Here is a 17,530-nt window from a genome sequence, read left to right as displayed (position 1 = left end):
CTGAGCACAAGGAGCACCTCTGCCATATGGTTACTCATTCTGAACTGGGTTTTCACGTGACAGTTCTGGTGACAACTCTGTCTCCAAAAAGTGCTTTCAGGTCACTCCTGTTGTTTCAGGTAGGGAAACTGTGCTACAAACTCCTTTCACACTTCCAATTCCAGGATTCCTGGATTGTGCTCAGGTGTTCAGAGGATACCTTCCTCTCTTTTGCTCCTTACTGAAGGGGAAATGTTGTTTCTCAGCTCACAAATTCTTGGCTTGAAGACACAGAAGCTTGTAGGCTTCATGTGACTAACAGGGATGGTACTTCTTTTATCGTGCTGTGTCAGGAATTTACCTTGTTGGGGCCTGACTCAAAGTCTGATGTGTAGCTTGCTGTAATTGCCCAGTTGTAGTTCGCCCTTCCCCTGGGATCAGTGACAGATTTCAGCTCAGATTGAGCTTTTCTGGCAGCCTGGCCTGACTCCATTGATCCCCTTGTTGCTGGGAATTTGCAATTTTTTCATGCTGGTTCAGGTACAGGTTGCTGAGGGGCTGTGAGCAGTGAGGACAGAGGTTTACAGGAGGAAACAAAGCTTTGGTGCAGCTTGGAGCTCGTTAGTTTGGGATGCAGCAGTAACAGCTGAGCGTGGGGGGGCACTGGTTTGGAAAACCCAAACCTTTGGGGTCTTGAGGCAGATGGAACCAAGTCACGGGTTGTTCATTAGCCTTGATGTCGTTGTGCCAAAATGTCAGAGAAAAGCCTGACTGCTTGGCTTGGCTGGCAATGCAGGGCTGAGCTCTGCTCCAGCTGACGTGGGACTTCCACTGTCTCCCTAGGGTGGCAGCTGCATTCTGGGGACAAGGGGTTCTGATACCTCTCCCTCTGTGCTGTGTCCCCTTCTGCTCCACTCCCTCCTTGCCAACACAGAATCCTCAGTGCTTTTTGTCAGGTGAGTCAAGATTTTAGTGGTTGGAGCTTTCACTACACAGGCATTGGGAAGGAAGCAAAGCTGGAGGGGTGGCACTGTCAAGTGAAACAACTTCAGGACAGCAGCACCAAATGGAATTAAAGAGCAAAACCTGACTGCCCTAACACACCCAGGCTGCCTGGCAGCCCCTCTTAGTTTTGCATCTAGAAGGAAGATCAGCAAAGGTTACACAGAAAACATACCTTGAAATAAGCTTCCCCATCTCACAAATTCTTGGGGAACAGGAATAAGAGAGAGAAAAATACATTTTAAACGACTGCAAAAAAGTATAATTTGTCAAGTTTTGCAAATCTTACGAAAACAATTCGAAAGTGACACAAAAATATATATAAGTTTGAAAAATACTTAAAAGAAAAAAGTACAGATCTCACAATACCAAAACAAATGACTTATGGTTAAAAAGAGAAAAAAAAAAAAGACATTGAATAACACCATATTGGCAGAAAAAGTAAACCTGTCCAGGCAGCTGTGTTCTGTCAGTTAAAGTGTCAGTTTGTGGATCAAGGATCTGTCTCTAACGTGCTCACAAGGACAAGATGAACTCTGAGCATTAGCAGAACCTCATAGCAGCGAGTCAATCTGAGAGCAAACGTGTCTGAGGGGAGAGAGCAGCGAGTTACTGAGCTCAGAGGCCTGAAATGTCCCACCTCACATGCCTGTGGGCTCCTCTCCTGCTACCAGGCATAAGATCTTCCCTAAGTCCCTTCTAAGGGAAGATTTGTGACTTGTCCCAGGGCTGTGGTGAGCAGTGGGCTCTGAGCAGGAGCTGCACGCTGTGCTTTGAGTGTCTGGCTGGGAGGACCTTCAGCGTCTGGAGTGTTAGAGGGGAAGCCCAGCTGGGGGGGGATTCTCCTCTCACCTGCATCACAAACTGCAGCAGAGCTGCTGAGGGCAGTGGGGCTGCACTGGGAGCTGCTGCTGGAGTCAGACAGCAGTGCTTTGGGGCCTTCTGCTTCCGAGAGGAGGGTGGAACAAGAGGGGCTGTTTCATGGGATTGCCCTGCAGAGGGTGCAGGGACACTCCCCCCTCTCAGGAGAGGACCTGAGCACCTCCAGCTCCAGCAGTTGTGCTGCAGCGAGAGTCCTGTGAAGGGGGATTGCTGTGCCACTGAGCACAGCTGGTGCTGATGCAGATTGAGGAAGGGCAGAGCAGCTCCAGGCCATTCCTGGGACTTGCATGAGCGTCCAACTGCTCTGGACCAGGGCCTGGGAGAGTTTTTATGCAGAGAAACACTCTGGCTTTGTAGCCCTTCCCCACCAAAGAAACACAGCTAAAGTGTGGTGAAGGTCTGGAATGAAGATGTGTAGCCCTTTGTGAACAAACCTGGTGCCTCCCTCTGAGAGAAAAGCTCCGTGTAGCCAAGAATGTCTAACTGGTTTTACTGGTCATCCCTGACCTTCTGAGGGTGTACTGCCAATGGGGAGGACAAAACAGACCTCTTGACTTAACTGGGAATGTTTTACTTCTGGCTGACCCACAAACAGGTAGCAGTGCTTCCATTAATGTGAGCCTTCTCTAAAAAACCCTTAAGGGAGTGAATTAACTTAAAAGATCTTTCTTCTCGATTTTCTCCTTTTATAAATAATCACCAAAAGGTCGGTTCTTTTGGTCTGTCTCTCTGGTGTTGTGTCCCCCATCCTTTCTGACCAAATAAATAACTCATCCCTGCCTGCAGCCCCACTAAGCAGCCAGTGCTGATTCAGGACTGGTGTTCTTGCAGACATTACAAGACCTCATGCAGTACAGCAAAAAGGGAATTCTCTAAGAAGTGGGAAATAAACATGTCACACTAGTGATCACACAACTAGGTCTTCAAGCTCATGGTCATTTGAGGCTCTCGGTGTGGTCTAAAATAAAAAGGTTAAAAGATACATAATGTAGTTGTTGTCTTTGTTTTTTGTTTTCTTTTTTATACAGAAATCATACACACGGAACTTCAACCTGAAACTTCATAACAAAAAAAAGTCCACTAAGTTAAGGAAAGCATTTTGTTGTGCAAAAAGTCCCTCCCCCCCTCCTCTGTTCACCTTCATCTACTGAGGGTCTCACACACACACATAAAGTTTCCTTCCAACGGGCGAGTTGGTAAGAAAGAGTCCTCCCTATGTACAGTGAGTTAGAGAGAAGCTGGATACAGTGCTGGCAAGAGGCACTGGGGGAGTGCCTCTATCTGGAAGTGTCCATGTTCTCCTCCTTAAAGTTACTGCAGTGCTCTATAACTTTCCTATGGATAAAACAAGGATAAGGAGAGAGGCTTTAGTGTAAAACTCATTGCACCCAGTTGTGAGACAGTAAGGTAAGAGCTGTCCCGGTTATCTCTGTGTAACTTTATCCTGTTTGTGTCAAAACCACTAAATTCCACAACAGTTTGGAATGTGAAGTTGCAGGAGTGCACATTCATTCACCACCCCCCTAATCCGAATCCTCAGACACCTTTGAATCCCAGCAGGAAACACGTGCACACAAATGTCTGTCATTCCCTGTGCTGTCACCTGTGCCATGAACTCACACAGTGTGTAACTGTGACTGTCTCCTGCAGGCTGCAGTTCCCTCCAGCACTCAGTGACCCTTCAGCTGTGGGAACACCTGCTGCCCACCCACCAGGTATGTGTTCCCAGCCCATCCCTACCTCTTACTCATCCTGCAGGTATGAAATCACAGCTCTCGCTCTGCCAGTGACCAGAGACTGCAGCTGGCTTTAAAACCCTGAAAGGATGACTCCAAAAGAAGGTCCCAAGAACTGGAGAAGCTCACGAAGGTGATGGACTCTCCCTACCTTTTGAAAAATGCTCTCATTTTAACTGTGCAGTCAGTAGTTTTAGTGACAGACCAGTACGACACCAGAGACAGGGAGCCCCCACAAGCGTGGGGACAGTGATGACTGCAGACTGTTGGCCTAAGAGCTGCAATTGGTCATGTGGCTCCCTTGGTCAACAAGCCAAGTCTGTAACCAATTTCCCTGGCAACGATCTGTGTGCACTGCCCACCTACAAACACCTCTAGTCCTCTGTTTTCATCTTATTTTTCCCGTGTTCACTTCATACCCCTTGCACACATCAGTGCAGGCCTTGCTTTGGCAGCCTCACTTGATGTGGAGGAATAAAAACTAAAGCAGAGCTAAACTGGATGTTTGTGACAGTGCTCTGATGTCCTACCGGGCCATCTCCTTGGTCTCTTGCCGTGCTGAGGCCATTTTGATCATGTCCTTCAGGAGGGGGATCCCACCTTCTTTGATCAGCAGTGGGCAGTACTTGTCAGCTGCAGAGAAAAGAATGGAACAGGTCCTTGTGAGCCCTCACGAGAGGGGTACGAAGGGGGGCAGGAGGGCAAGGAGGAGGATCAAAAACAGTGAAGGAATTCCCTAAGCACCAAGTCTCATTGTTTTTGTTTGGCTGTGCTGCCTGGACACTCCTGCATCATTCAGAAAAGGTTTTCTCTCCCTCTGTGGCTTAACTGGGAAGACTTTTTCTGCTGACAGCCTCAGAGCCACCCCCTCCAGTTCTACAGTGCACGGGATGTGATTTCAGAAAGGGCACTTACGGTAGACAGAGACCAGGTTATAGAGTGCCCAGGTGGCCCAGTGCTGGCTGACTGGGGAGATTCCTTGGGGAAGAAGTCGGAGGATTGGTTCAAATGACCTGCAGAGAAATATCACAGAAATTGTTAAAAATCTAACAGCAGCTTCTTCCAGCACCTTTGCCACTCACAGCAACACGAACTCCCCTCACAGATGTCACAGCAGTAAATCCACTGGCACGCCAAAGATTCTGGCACCAAGGCTGTGTCCCAGGGCAGTGCTGGCAGGATTACAGGCCCCACTTCAGCACAGACACTGCCCAGATAAATAGCTACAAGGAGGGTGACTGAGCCCCAGAACTGATTTCCATCCTCCATCAGTCATTTCCTCACAAAGCTGAAACAGCAGCACTGGTCAATCTGTAGAGGGGACAAAGCCAAGCTCCACCCAGGCACAACTGGCTGCACACATGCAAGGGTTGATGTGTTTCTTCTGACAACAATAACGTGTCTATACTGTGGAACAGGCACCGGAATGCCAGTTCTGGATCCCTGCTGAGCACTAAGGGAATACTGAGTACCTGATAGCCTCTTACAGGAAGGGTTTTGGACGATCCCAGCAGTTGTATTAACGTGTGAAGGGATTTCTGGGAACTGTGTCTAAATATGCCCCAGAGAGTGAAAGCTACAGCACATGACTTTGGAGAGCAAACACTTAAAGAGCTGCAAAGGACAGCAATCTCAGAGCAAGATGCTTAGGCAGTCCCAGACAGATCATGGGACTCCTGAGCTACTCCATTTCACCAGAAACATGCAGGAGAAATTCTGTCGGATCCCAAACTTCTCCCACAGGAATTGCCAGGTAAGGTGTCTAATTTCAGCAGCTTGTGTAACATATTTCAAAGGAAGATGTAAAACCCTCACTAAAGAATATCCCTGATGTTCCTCCCTCTCTTTGAACAGAGCCTCCATGCTGGGCTGTATCTCTTCCCTTCTCTCTGTTAGTGTTGGCTCCCTGTGACAATCCTGGCTCCTGGGTGAAACTTTTCCTACTCCTCACCTGTAATTGATATTTCTCCTGGAGTTGATATCCCAGCTCTGGATGGCTGCCCACATCCTCTTCACAACTTCCTCTCGGTGGGGCTCACAGATCCCCCAGGCCTCTGGCCCATCGAACATGATATGGGAGAGCACTCCACAGGCGTTATAGGACACCTCGATCCCATCGGCTTTGCTCTCCAGCAGGTTGCTGCCAAGGGAGATGAGATCACTTAGAGCTGCTGAAGCAGCAAAGGTTTAGGAGCCTCCAGGCCCAGCTGATGAGCCAGGCTCTCACCTGAACACACTGATGAACTGCGAGGTCATGAGCTGAGGGCGGAGCTCCTTCACCTCTGCCACGTTGCCCAGGAGGCCCAGCATGTTGCGGTGCAGCTCCTGTTTCTCTGGGAATTCCTGGAAGAGCAAAGGACAGGATTATACACAGGTAGGGCCACAGTGATGCCAAGAACAAGCAACCCTGGGGAAAAGCTGCATAGTGCATCTGGAAGGGCTGAGAATTTTTGGGAAGTTGGGAATGGCTCCTTAGCAGGAGCTAAATGGGATCCTGAAAGCTAAAGGTACATGTGAAGTGGGAGAGTTGAGAGCAGGGCCCTGTGTTCACTGCTGCTCTGCTCAGGGGAACTGAGCAAAGCTGGGGAAAGAGGAAGATGTGTCGAGCTCCTCTGTCCTACTGCAAGGGTGTGAGAAGGAAGAACACGGACAAGCTGTTACTTTTCCGTTTGTGCAATGCAGGAAGCACTGCTTGGAGAGGAGCAGGGCCAGGAATCCTGCCCAGGCACCCCCATCTCCCCTGCTCGTTCAGCCTCTCCCCAGAGCCAATCCCACTTACTTTCAAGCACTCCAAGAACAGTTTCATGCCGCTGTAGTTAAGGAACATCTCACAGTTATCTGGGGTCTCATCAGTGATGTTCCACAGGGCACTCCAGGAGAACTCCATCACCTGATCACACTAGAGAGTCAAAGACAGGACAGAATCAGAGCTTCTCCAATATGGAGCCTGATGCAGACCAACCACTTGTTTCCTCTCTGGCATCACCCTAGATGGCTCCAGAGGTAAGAAAACCTTGTTATTCACTTTCAACTTGTCAGCAAGTGGGTTTTTTTGTTTAATATTTTTGCTTCCCTGTCACATTCCCCTGCCCTCAGCCTGGGACAAGAAGTTCTGCAGCGTCAGCTGAGATGTCTTGTGTTTGTTAGAGAAGCTGAGCTGGCACTCTGGGCTGATCTCCAGGTTTAAGTCAGACTGAAGAGAAAATACTCTGTGTATGTGTTTTTTTGGGGCAACACTCACCGTTTTATCAGCCAACTTCTTCTGAATCAGCTTTAGCATTGTCTGTGGGCAAAGGAAGAGGAAGAGTGAGAAACAGTTCAGAAATCACGGAGCTAAAACTTAACTGATGTGGTCCTGCAGTGGCCAATTTTCAGGCATATTCAATTTTGATCCTTTGTGGAGAACCTACTTGGTACCTCTTTCTATAACCCACTGGGACTGGGTTATGTGCAAAGTTGCAGGTATTTACAGAGCTGAACTGTGCCAGTCCCTGAACTGTTGAGTTTGTAGCTGAGTCAGTTTTGATCTGTATGAGAAGGTCTGGGATGTGGCATAACTGCCCCAGAGCACTGGCCTCTGCAGCTCTTGGAAAAGCTGAGGGATGTGGGTTGACGTGAGTTGGGAAGCTGATGCAAGCTTGGGGAGAAGGAGAAGGAGTGAATCACAAGGTGGTACCAGCTGTGGAAATGACACGATGTGGTGAGGAGGTACAGCCTGTACAAGCTCATGGTGCTTCCCTGGCCTCCCAGCCAGCCTGTCTCTGGGATCATGACTTCCAGTGCTGGGAAGCAACTAAAGGGGGCTCCAGGAAGGGTTAGCACTGCTGGGACACTGCTTCCCTCCTGTGATATTGTGAGGTTGGATCACAGCTGGCTGCGTTTGGTGGGTGGCTGCAAGGGAAGCGTGCTGGGCTGGGTTAAGGGTAAGCAGACACCCTGGGACCATACCAACCATGACAAACCCCATCTTGCCCACAGCTTCTTTGTGGTCGTTGTCCACCTGGCAGACCAGGGCATTGCAGAGGTGCACGGCGATGCGCTGGATGGACTCGTCCTGCCGGCTCTGGTTGAGGATGTTGAGCAGCAGCTCGTTGACCCTCCGGTACTGGAATTCCAGCTCCTCGGGAATGCTGAAGTTACACAGTGTCAGGCAGCAGTTCCGCTGCACCTGGGCCAGAAGGAGGCAAACGCTGGGCCAGGTGGCTACAAAACCACAGAGCCCATCACTTCATGTTTCTGTTCTGCTTTGTACTGAATCCATCTTCTTGCCTCACTGCAACTACTAAAATTTCAGTTACCCTTCTATTTAGTGCTGTGCTTTAGCCACGCTCTGTCAGTACCATCTCTCTCTCTGTCACTCCAGTCTCTCAAAGCCACACAATTATCCAGGGCCCACTGCTTTCCAAGCCAGTCCTCACTGCCTGCAAGCTCAGCTGGCTTCCAGTCCAGAGATTTGGGATGTTCCTTTCCATGGACTCAATATCCCCAGTGCCTGCACCCGTCTGACACCACAGTCAGTGCACAGCCTTTGGCCACTATCCATGGAAAAAAAGGAGCCTTGCTATCATCACTTTCTCCCCTTTTTTTCTGGAGAATATCACAGGGATAAGGAACACCCTGCATGTAATTTCCATCACTGAGTGAAGGCAAGGAGCAGACCTGGGCAATCCCTTCTCTGCCTTGACTCATTCCCTGGAGGCTGAGGAGACCCAAATGCTGACACCAGGCTAAAGAGACAGGATAAGGGAAGGAGGGAGCTGAAGGAGCCTGGTCTGCTCTTACTGTGACCTCCTGGTAGGACTCCATGCCGTTGAGCACCACCTGGATGACCTGGCGCCGCAGCTTCACGCTCTGCTCCATGCGGTACTCGGAGTTGGTCAGGTAGAACAGCGCCGCGCTGCCTGTCACCTGGATGTTTTTGTCATCCTTGTGGCACTTGAGGGCTGTGATCACCAGCTGTGGAGAAGCAACGTGGAGCTTGAGTGCCACTGACTGGCTGTGGAGTCTTGGAGTGACTGTTGAATGCCCGTGAGGAATGCGCGGCCCGGGCGTTGCGGGAACGCACTTACGAAATGAAGGGGAACCAGTTCCACTGCACTGCTGGAACGTTCTCCAGAATGGTTTCCCAGGGTGAAAAAAAGGACCGGGACCAGAAAATTTCTCTTGTGAGGGAGAGGCAAAGGCTCACCTGCAGGGCTCTCAGCAGCTGGCTGCAGCGCTCGATGCGGGCGATGTCGAACAGGAGGTTGATGGCGCGGGACGTGATCTCCGGCCGGTGCTCCGTGTAAGCCTCGATGGCATTCAGGACTTGCTCTTCGTTCTTGTCTCCACTCACCTGGCACAGGGGAACAAAAACAGTCAGGGAGGAAATTACAGAGGAGGAGGAGGCAGATTTCCTGCATTATCAACTAGGTATTGAAAGGTCAGAGCTCAGTTGTCACAACCGAGCCCCGAAGAACTCCCCTCTACTGGCAGCCAGTAATTCTCACATTCTTTCAACTCCTACCAGGCTCCCACTGCCCACATTCCTGCAGCCCCCTTACCTTGTAGGCTGGAATATGTGTCAGGCGGCAGAGGGACGTTTCAAAAAGGCCCAGGAACTGGAGTGGCCGTTTGAGCCCCCTGAAGGGAGCAATGCTGCTCTTTGCTGGCTCAATGCTGGGGGAAAAGAACAAGAGATTGTTCATAGCGGTACCGTGTTTGTTCAGGTGTCAGCCCTCCATTCACCCTGCACTGCCTCCTGACCAGAGTGATGATGGCTACACTTCACTTTACACCAGCCAGCTGCTCCTGAACTTAACTCTAGAAATTCATCCCAGGTGATCCTGAGTGATGGGTGAAGGTGTTGAACAGAACTGAATAGCAGTAAGAAGAATCCATGCAGACAGACTGCAGCTTTCCCAGGTAGAATTTGTCCTGGAAATTCACTGGTTAGAGTGAACATTTCCTCTTAAAGGGCTGTGGATTTCACTGTGGATCCAAAGTATTTGCAAAGTGGGCTGCATGTTCATCTGAACTAAATCTGCTTCTGGGAGCAAGCAGGAACACTGTCTTTGCTGCCATGTTCCTTATTGACCAAGAGCCAGTGCATTTGCACCAGCTCTGGAGAAAAGGAGCCACCACTGTCCCACTTATTTGCTTCTGTTCAGTAAGTGCTTCATAGGAGGGCAGAGTTCTTGGCTGAGCTGGGAAACCAACCCTCTAGCTATGCCTCTCCCAGGATTTGCAAGGGTTGATCTGCCCAGTACCCAGGTCAAATCTGAAATCAGGCCTTTAGATTCCAAGCTGCTAAAACATTGAGCCCTCCTGTGAGTACACTGACTCAGTGTGTAAATGTTCTGTCTCAACAGAGCCTGGATTTCGCTGAGGGTAAGAATGTTCTGTGTAGGAAGCATGTACAGAGCTTTGGAGTCCTTTCAGAAATAATCCTGCAGGAGATCCCTGGGAGAATGTGTGTGGAAAAGAACTGAAATCCTTCAGAGCTGTACGGCAGGCAGATGGGATGATTCCTTTATTACTCTTTACAAGTCCTTACATGTGTTGCATACAGCAACAGCAGCTGATTCTCACACCAGTCCTCACTGGCAGGGGAAACTGGGAAGAGCTGTATCCTGCTTTTTAGTATTAGACCTACAGAATTTGGGAACTGCTCTCAAAGCAGACCTCAGTCACTGCTGTCCCCATACCTTGTCTGGCCCATCTTCTCCTCCATGCTGGGGATGGTGCAGTTCTCCAGCATGGTGTGCCCTGAGATGTCGAGCGAGCTGAGGTTCACCAGGTTCTCCACAAACAGGTTCAGAACCCGCCGGGTCAGCTTGAACTTGTAATAACTGGACAGATGGTCTCGGGAGATATCCAAGTGCCTGCAGGTGACAGAGAGCATCTCAGAGCCTGGAGAGCATCAGCTGGGGCTTCTGCCTCTCTCTACCAGAGGAAAAGGACAAGCAAATGTGATTAGTATTTATTATTATTTCCTTCCCAAGGTACAGGAATGTGGTTCTGTAGGCTCTGGCAGCAGCAGGCCCTGTGTGTAACCAAAGCACACAGATATCAGGTAGAGGTGTACCTGGAACAGAGCACAGTGAATCATCTGGCCACACAGCACAAAGCAAATGGCTCCAGGCTCAGGAAATGCCTTTCCCAAGCTCCATCACAGCAGCCACCTGAGCATTTCTGCCTGGAGATTAAGATGCACCAGAGGATCTTTGCATCCCCAGAAACGTATCTTGCCTCATCTCCCAAATTAGGTTACACAAGGTTTTGTCTGCTTCCCCAATCTTCTAATTTTTCCACCTCAGGCTAGTACTCTGTCCTGATTTCTTCCAGGTGTTTAAATGCTTAAGCTTTGGGGAAATCCTGCTGCTGTGGGAGTGGTGGGACAAACAGACCCACATGGTGTGCAGGTGGGGTCCCTTACAGGGCAGGGGATAAGATCCTTGAGAGAGACTTTTCTAAACTTCCTGACACTGGAGACAGCATCTCACTCACAAAAGTGTCTTCTACCTGTTGCAGAGCAGGTTTCATTGCAAGTCACTAGAAGTTAAAGTACTTAGATTTAGAAAATGTTATCCAGGATGTTCCCTGGGACTCCAGAGTGTATGTTAATGTGCCTGAAGTCAAGGGAGATGATGCTAAAGCCATTGCAAAGTATCCTTCCTATGAATAGTAAGGCCTTTCTCCTTGGTTTGGGAAGTCCTGGATTCCTTTCCCAACACCACTGTGAGGTTTGAATAGCAATTGTCTCAGCTCTGGTTCAGGAAGTTGTTTCATTGTCAACACTCTTGGGTCAGAAGCACTCATTTGTTGACACTGCTTGTTCCCTTGGTTGCCCCATCCATGGGGCACAGCCAGGAGACAGCCTGAGCTCAGAGCCTTTCCTAGTTTTATCTCAGAGCCAGGCTTAAGCTTTGTAAATCCCTGTCTGATGAATGGTTTGAAGGGCTGAGTTTTCTGCTAAGTGGTGTCTTTTCACAAGTGAAATTCAAGCTGGCTTTAGACGTGTCAGACATGTGCAGTGAGTCAATGAGTGAGCCTGTTCACAGGAAGGTTCATAACCTGAACCCAGCAGGTTATAAGGTTAGAGGCACCCAGAGGTGCCTCTCTGTTAGCAGGCAACTAGATCATTCCTAAGAGACCTTTTCCTATCAGTGGGAAAAGGACAGACAAGGAAGAACAGATCTGACCTGAGCTTGCGGAGCTGTGCGATCACTTGGATGTGCTCCTCTGACAGGTCCATGTTGTAAAGCACTAAGGAAACCAGAGTGTCCTTCCACTGGGTGAGGAATCCCACGTCATTGAGCTGGATCCCAGAGAGATCCAGAGCTGCCAGGGAGGCCAGAGGCCGCAGCAGGCTCTCCACATTCACCCCCTCGATCAGGCGGCCCAGGTTCAGGAAGCGCAGGCGGCTGAAGCCTTCGAAGGTAAAGTCCTTGACCAAGACCTGGCGGGTGGGGTTCACCAGACAGTCATCCTCACACCCCCCGGGGTTCTCCTCCTCGTAGAAGATATTGCAGCAGCCAAAGAGGCTCAGGGAGATCAGTGTGTGGCTGAAGCTCACCAAGGTTTGCAGGCTCTTAGCTGTCAGCTTCTCACAGTTAGTCAGGTAGAGCTCAACGAGGTCCTGGGAAAAGGGAAATCAAGGTTAGAGATATTTAAGGTAAAGTGCTCACCCTGTTTGCTCCACACCTCCCACTGGGACAGCCTGAGACCACATATCACCAGTCCCCATCCCATTCCCTGCAATGGCTCTGGGAGCTGAGAAGGGGAGAAGCTGATGTTATTCCTAAAGTGGAGGATGGAGCCTTGGGAATCTGTGTGTCTGGGATTCCCGCTGTGCCCAGGCAGCGATGCTGTGACGTGACAGCTGTCAGTGCAACAGCACCTGCTTCCTGATGGCCTCCAGGTCCTGGTCCTGCACAATCTGTTCCCGCAGGTGGATCCGAGCCAGCCTGGTGCTCCGTGGGTCTGAGAAGAGGGTGAAGAAGCTTTCATGGGGCTCGAAGATGCTGTCTGTCTTCACCAGCTCCACGTACCTGTGTGGGGCAATGGCATTAGCACAGCACGGCAGAGGCTCAGCTACAGCTCTGGCACCTGCACTGGTGACACGGGAACGTGACACCGACCCCCTCCTGCTCACCCAGGTCAGCTCTGGGGTTGCTGCCTCTCCTGGCACTGAGCTAATCCTCAGGGAAACCTCGGGCAAGGTTTTTTGTGTGTGTGAGCAAACTGAATTCTGGCAAGCACAGACTCCAGGAATGTTTTTCCCTAGCTGTTTAAACTTAGTAATTTGATTTTTTTTAAATTGTTTCAGAAAATTAGCTGGCCGGAGTTCTCTGCCAGACTTTGTGGGCACAAGTTCAGCCAAGAGAGACGGTGACGGCCAAATGATATAAATCCCTGGAAACAGGTTGCTTTGTAAAGCTGTGGGAGCAGCAGCTTTAAAATTTAACATCTGTTAGCACTTTGCACTCTTTATTTCTCTGCTTGGAAAGAGAGCTGTGAAGCTTCAGTGGTGGGAAAGGGGAAGGCTCCTTTGTTGCTTACTGATTGTGAAGCAGAGAGTGTTTCACTCTGGGTTTACCCTTTTGATTTCCATTTTAAGAGGACTTTGTTCAGCTCTATCTGACTAACTTGGAAAGGGTGATATCCACAGAAATTAGAGTGATATACAACACTGCAATAACCCTGGGAACACTTCCTCCTGAAGTGAATGCAATCCCTTATTGCCAAGATGAAGATCAACTGGAAAAACAGCCCTATGCTTTCTTCCCCTTTCATTCCTTTTTGGAGAACTCCACACCCCTTTCCCTGAGCTCCCAGCTCCTCAAACCGGGCAAAGCTTCCCAAAGCCAGGCCCCAAACGTACTCGTTGACGAGTTTGTCGCAGATCTCGCTGGGCAGGAAGATGTCGGGGTGGAGCCGCAGCGTTTCGTTGTCCAGGAGGTAGCAGAGGGTCCCCTCCAGGTTGCGAAGGCAGAAGTCGGTGCACAGGGTCATCAGCGACTCGGGGCTGTCGGATGCCATCCTGGGGGGAGTTGTGGGAAGGGGAAGAGCAGGAGGAAGCTTTTGATTCAGGAGATCCTTTCCTCAGCTGAAGTTCCGGGCTGGATTTACAGGGACATGGGGCCAGCTGGAAGCAGAGGGGAGAAGAGATGCCTTGAGAAAGGCACAAATCCAAGCATCCCGACCCTGCAGGATGTTGGGAGTTGTGTTTACAACCCCACACCTCAAAAGACCCACAGCAGTTTGGCCTCTCTGGCAGAGTGACCGTCATTCCTTGGTATCCCCACCCCCAGGGATGAGTTAATGTGAAACATGTTCGGGAATGAGGCTGCCCAGCCAAGTGTTTCCTCCTGGCAGGTTATCTGGTGACAAAGGCCAGCGGAAGGGGAAGTGGCAGAAGCCACATTGCTTGGTTTCCTTCAGAGTGGGTTGGATAAACCAGCAGGACATTTGCTGCCCAGATAATCCTCTGTGTGACCCTGGTGGGATCAGGTGACTCCGCATCTCCTGCCTGGAATTCTGTTCACCACCAAGGCAAGTTCCCTTTTCAAGCTGAATGTTCCCCTGTAGTGCCAAGGCAGAAGCTTCATGAAAGTCCTTGATCTGGACTGTGAATTGGATCAGAAGCCAGAGGGAAACACATGGACTGGTCTGGGATCCCTCTGAGTGCAGTGGAAGGCAACGTTTATGTGCTGGGCACCTCCCCTGGGGGAAGATATCCCTGCCTGTTTTCTTGTTTGACAAAACCTGACAGCTCTGGCACCAAGATTTGCTCACTGAAGCCCTGAGGTGTTTGTTTAGCAGAAATGTTACTCCAGGCACAAAAATATTGTTGAAATGTTTGTTTCTGATGTCAAACCCGTGTCTTATCTATCAGCCTGGCCCTGCTGGCAGCAAGAACATCAATGCTGTGGAGGCAGTTGCTGTTCTCTGTGCCCCAGCTGAGCAGCCAATGCTGGGGAAGTTGTTGCAAAATGTCTTTGCCCATATTGCATTTCTGATCTTTATGCTGCAGCTGCAAAGATCAGGACACTTCTCTGTGTCTCCCTAAAGCCTCTGCTGCTCTCCCTTTCCTCCACTCCTGCAGTAGCAGTACAAGACAGAAGAGTTTAAGTCCCTTTCTGGGCTCTCTCTGATCCCTCCCTGTCCTGCAGAAGGGATTTCCATGCAAACATGAAGGCAGCACAAGCTGGAACTCAAACCTCTTTTTTAACTTCCTCCTGCCTTTCATTAATTCCTTCTCTGTGTCCTGACCTACAACGTTCAGCAGGTTTTCCAGGGGGGGAACTCAGGTTCTGTCTCAAAAGGTAAAACCTCTCCAAGCTCTGAGTGCTGAGTATCTCCTCCCTGGCTGGGAGGTCCTGGCCAGGGGGATGCAGGTGGGAGGCAGCTGCCCTGTTCCTGCTTTGCAGATGAATCGGCCTCACCTCCAGAGCGAGTCCCTCTCGCGGATTTTGCCTCGAGCCCAAGAGGATCTTTCCAGAAAGGCAAGATCAACAGGAAGATCTGAACCAGTCGGGAAGCACGTTCTGCTGTCCCTACCAGTTCCCCCGTGCCATCAGACAGGAGGTCCCTGCAGCCAGTGTTCTTCCACTGTTTACTACCCATGGCCAGAGAACTCGAAAACAAATTCCCATTGACAATCCATTGTCACGTGCAGCTGGAAACGGCCAGTGCTTGGGACTTGTCCAAGCAGCTCAGAGCACCAGAGGGCAAGGACTGCCTTCCTGTGGCTCTGCCCAGCCTCTGTTCCCTCTCTGCTGAGACCAGCACAATGCAGCTGGTTGATCCCAGCCCCGGAGAAATCAGCTGCCCTTTAACTTCTGAGCTCCCCGTGATCCACCGACACAATCCCAGACAGAAGCTCAACAGAAAGAAGAGTGGGTAAGCTGTTCCAGGGAAAGAAGACCAAAGAAAAGCTTTCACCCTCATGATTTATTATGGATATCTGAGCAGCTGCTGTGACCTTTAGTCCAGGACATGACACAAGCTGGGCTCTCCCTCCTCACATGGACCCAAGAGGTGATGTGGGCAGCTGCCCTGATCAATATTGTCTCCAGTTATAACCCTGGGGTGTGATACAAAGAGACAAACTGGAGATGTTGATAAATGACTAACATCTGTCTGATTGTTATCCCCAAGCAGCTTTCCACAGGATCAAGCTGCCCAGTGACAGCCACCAGCACCTTCCAAGGATCGGCAACGAGCTGCCGGGTACATCTCCCAGCTTTGGAAGAATCAGAGACAGACAAGCGAAAGATGCTGAAAATTCAAGAGCACCAACTGCAAAGTGACCAGAACTACAGTGCCAATATTTATTTCTCTAACAGATTTGCCTCCATCTCGGTGCACGAAGGAATCGAGTCCCTCAGAGCTGCAGGAGCAGGCACACAAAAGCCATTTCCACGGGCACACAAAAACCATTTCCATGGGCACAAAGCTCCCTCCCACCATCCACAGGCCCCAAACCAGCCCCAGCACAGGCAGCTCCACTCACCCCTTCAGCAGGTCACCCCAGTCTCTTTGCAAACACTGCCTATCTGCAGGCTGCACCTGAACGGTGACAGCGTCCCAGGCTGCCCTGGCACGTGAGCTCCTGGCTCTCCTGGGGCTGCCGGTGCCAAGATCCTCTCCCCTGGACTCCAGACCGATCCTCTCTCCCAGCCTCTCTCCAGGCAGTGCCCGGAGCCAAGCCTGACTCACCCTGGCTCCGTGCCAACCACAGAACGTTTAGGCTGCTGCTGCTACAGAAATAACTGGCAAAGCTGACTTTTCCAGCACCAGGGACCCGTCCAAGGAGAGGGTAAACCCTGTGCACTGACATGAGTGATTGCAGCGGCTCCAGAATAATGAATGTCATGTAAATGCAGAGTCTGGCACAGGTTACGCTCCGAGGGGAAAGTGCGCTGTCATTTTTGCTGGCGTCCTGCAGCCGCAAATCACCGGGATTGTGTTAATGGATGGGCCGTGGATCTCGTGTGGGGAAACCCCATCCCTGCTCACACCGCAGGAAGAGAAGGAGGAGGAGGTTGAACTGTTCTGTAACCCAGCACAGCCTGCAATTCCCAAACTTGTAAGCCTGCCACGACCGACACCGTAAATGAGACAGCTCGGGGAACGCGTTGATCTTGGCATCTGCCTGCAGCAAAGATGTTCCTTCGGCTCCCTGAATTACATCACGGACTCCCATCCCCTAAGTCACCTTCCCAAGGGGACACCCGGGAGCCCCCGCTCACGGCTCCCTGGGCACGGGGGCTCCGCCGGCCCGCGATGGGCTCTGACAGCCCTGCGAGCGCTCGCAGCAGCCGCGGGCAGGGCTGGCCCCGAGCCCGAGCCCTGCTGAGCCCCCGACACGGGGCAACACACAGAGGTCACCCCGGGGGCTGCGCCGGCGCTGCTCCCGCGGCCCGAGGCGCTGCCCGGCGTGGCCCAGCAGTCCCGGGGAGGGGACGGGGCAGCGCCGGGGGGCTCCGCGCGGCGCTGCCGGGGGCGGCAGATTCTCCCCCCGGCCGGGCGGGCGGGCCCGGTGGCCGCGGGCCGGGCCGGGCAGGGGCCAGGCGGCACTCACCTGGCGCCATGGGGGGCTGGTGCCGCTGCCCGGGGCGGGCTCCGCGTCCTGCTCGGCCCCGCTCCCCCCGTGCGGCCTCCGCTGTCAACAAACCCGCCGTCACTTCCTCCCGCCGCGCCGGAAGCGCCGCCGCCTCCCCCGGAAACGCCGGCCGGGCCGGAACGCCCGCGCCGCGGGGGGACCCGCCGGGGACGGGCGCGACACCGTGACGTCACGCGGGCAAAGGCGCTGGCGTCACGGGGCGGGGCGGGGCGAGGCCTCCCCGGGGCCCGGCCCGGGGGTTCCCCGCTGAGGGTCCCTCAGCGTCCCCCTCACTGAGGGGCGCCATTGCCGCGGGCCGCCCTCACGGCTGACATCGGCA

General features: G+C 51.8%; 1 protein-coding gene across 1 annotated transcript; it reads right to left on the bottom strand.

Annotated features, from left to right (window-relative positions):
- Positions 1-2,669: 2,669 nt before the first annotated feature.
- On the bottom strand, positions 2,670-17,349 carry ZER1 (zyg-11 related cell cycle regulator). The gene is made up of 16 exons (XM_027877763.1): positions 17,170-17,349; positions 13,465-13,728; positions 12,481-12,631; positions 11,783-12,219; positions 10,286-10,462; positions 9,143-9,257; positions 8,788-8,934; positions 8,382-8,555; positions 7,552-7,767; positions 6,841-6,882; positions 6,379-6,498; positions 5,827-5,942; positions 5,551-5,739; positions 4,515-4,612; positions 4,130-4,232; positions 2,670-3,198 (listed from the first exon to the last, which is right to left on the bottom strand). Exons 2-16 carry the CDS (start codon positions 13,620-13,622, stop codon positions 3,141-3,143), a joined length of 2,301 nt encoding a protein of 766 aa, XP_027733564.1. The 5' UTR covers positions 13,623-13,728; positions 17,170-17,349; the 3' UTR covers positions 2,670-3,140.
- Positions 17,350-17,530: the final 181 nt, after the last annotated feature.

The sequence above is a fragment of the Empidonax traillii genome, unplaced genomic scaffold, assembly GCF_003031625.1.
Source record: "Empidonax traillii isolate 1590-97213 ecotype Southwest subspecies unplaced genomic scaffold, ASM303162v1 scaffold34:size3740991, whole genome shotgun sequence".
In the NCBI taxonomy this organism is placed as follows: domain Eukaryota; kingdom Metazoa; phylum Chordata; class Aves; order Passeriformes; family Tyrannidae; genus Empidonax; species Empidonax traillii.
The sequence above is the reverse complement of the archived record's forward strand: the minus strand, read 5'-3'. Positions and strand labels throughout refer to the sequence as shown.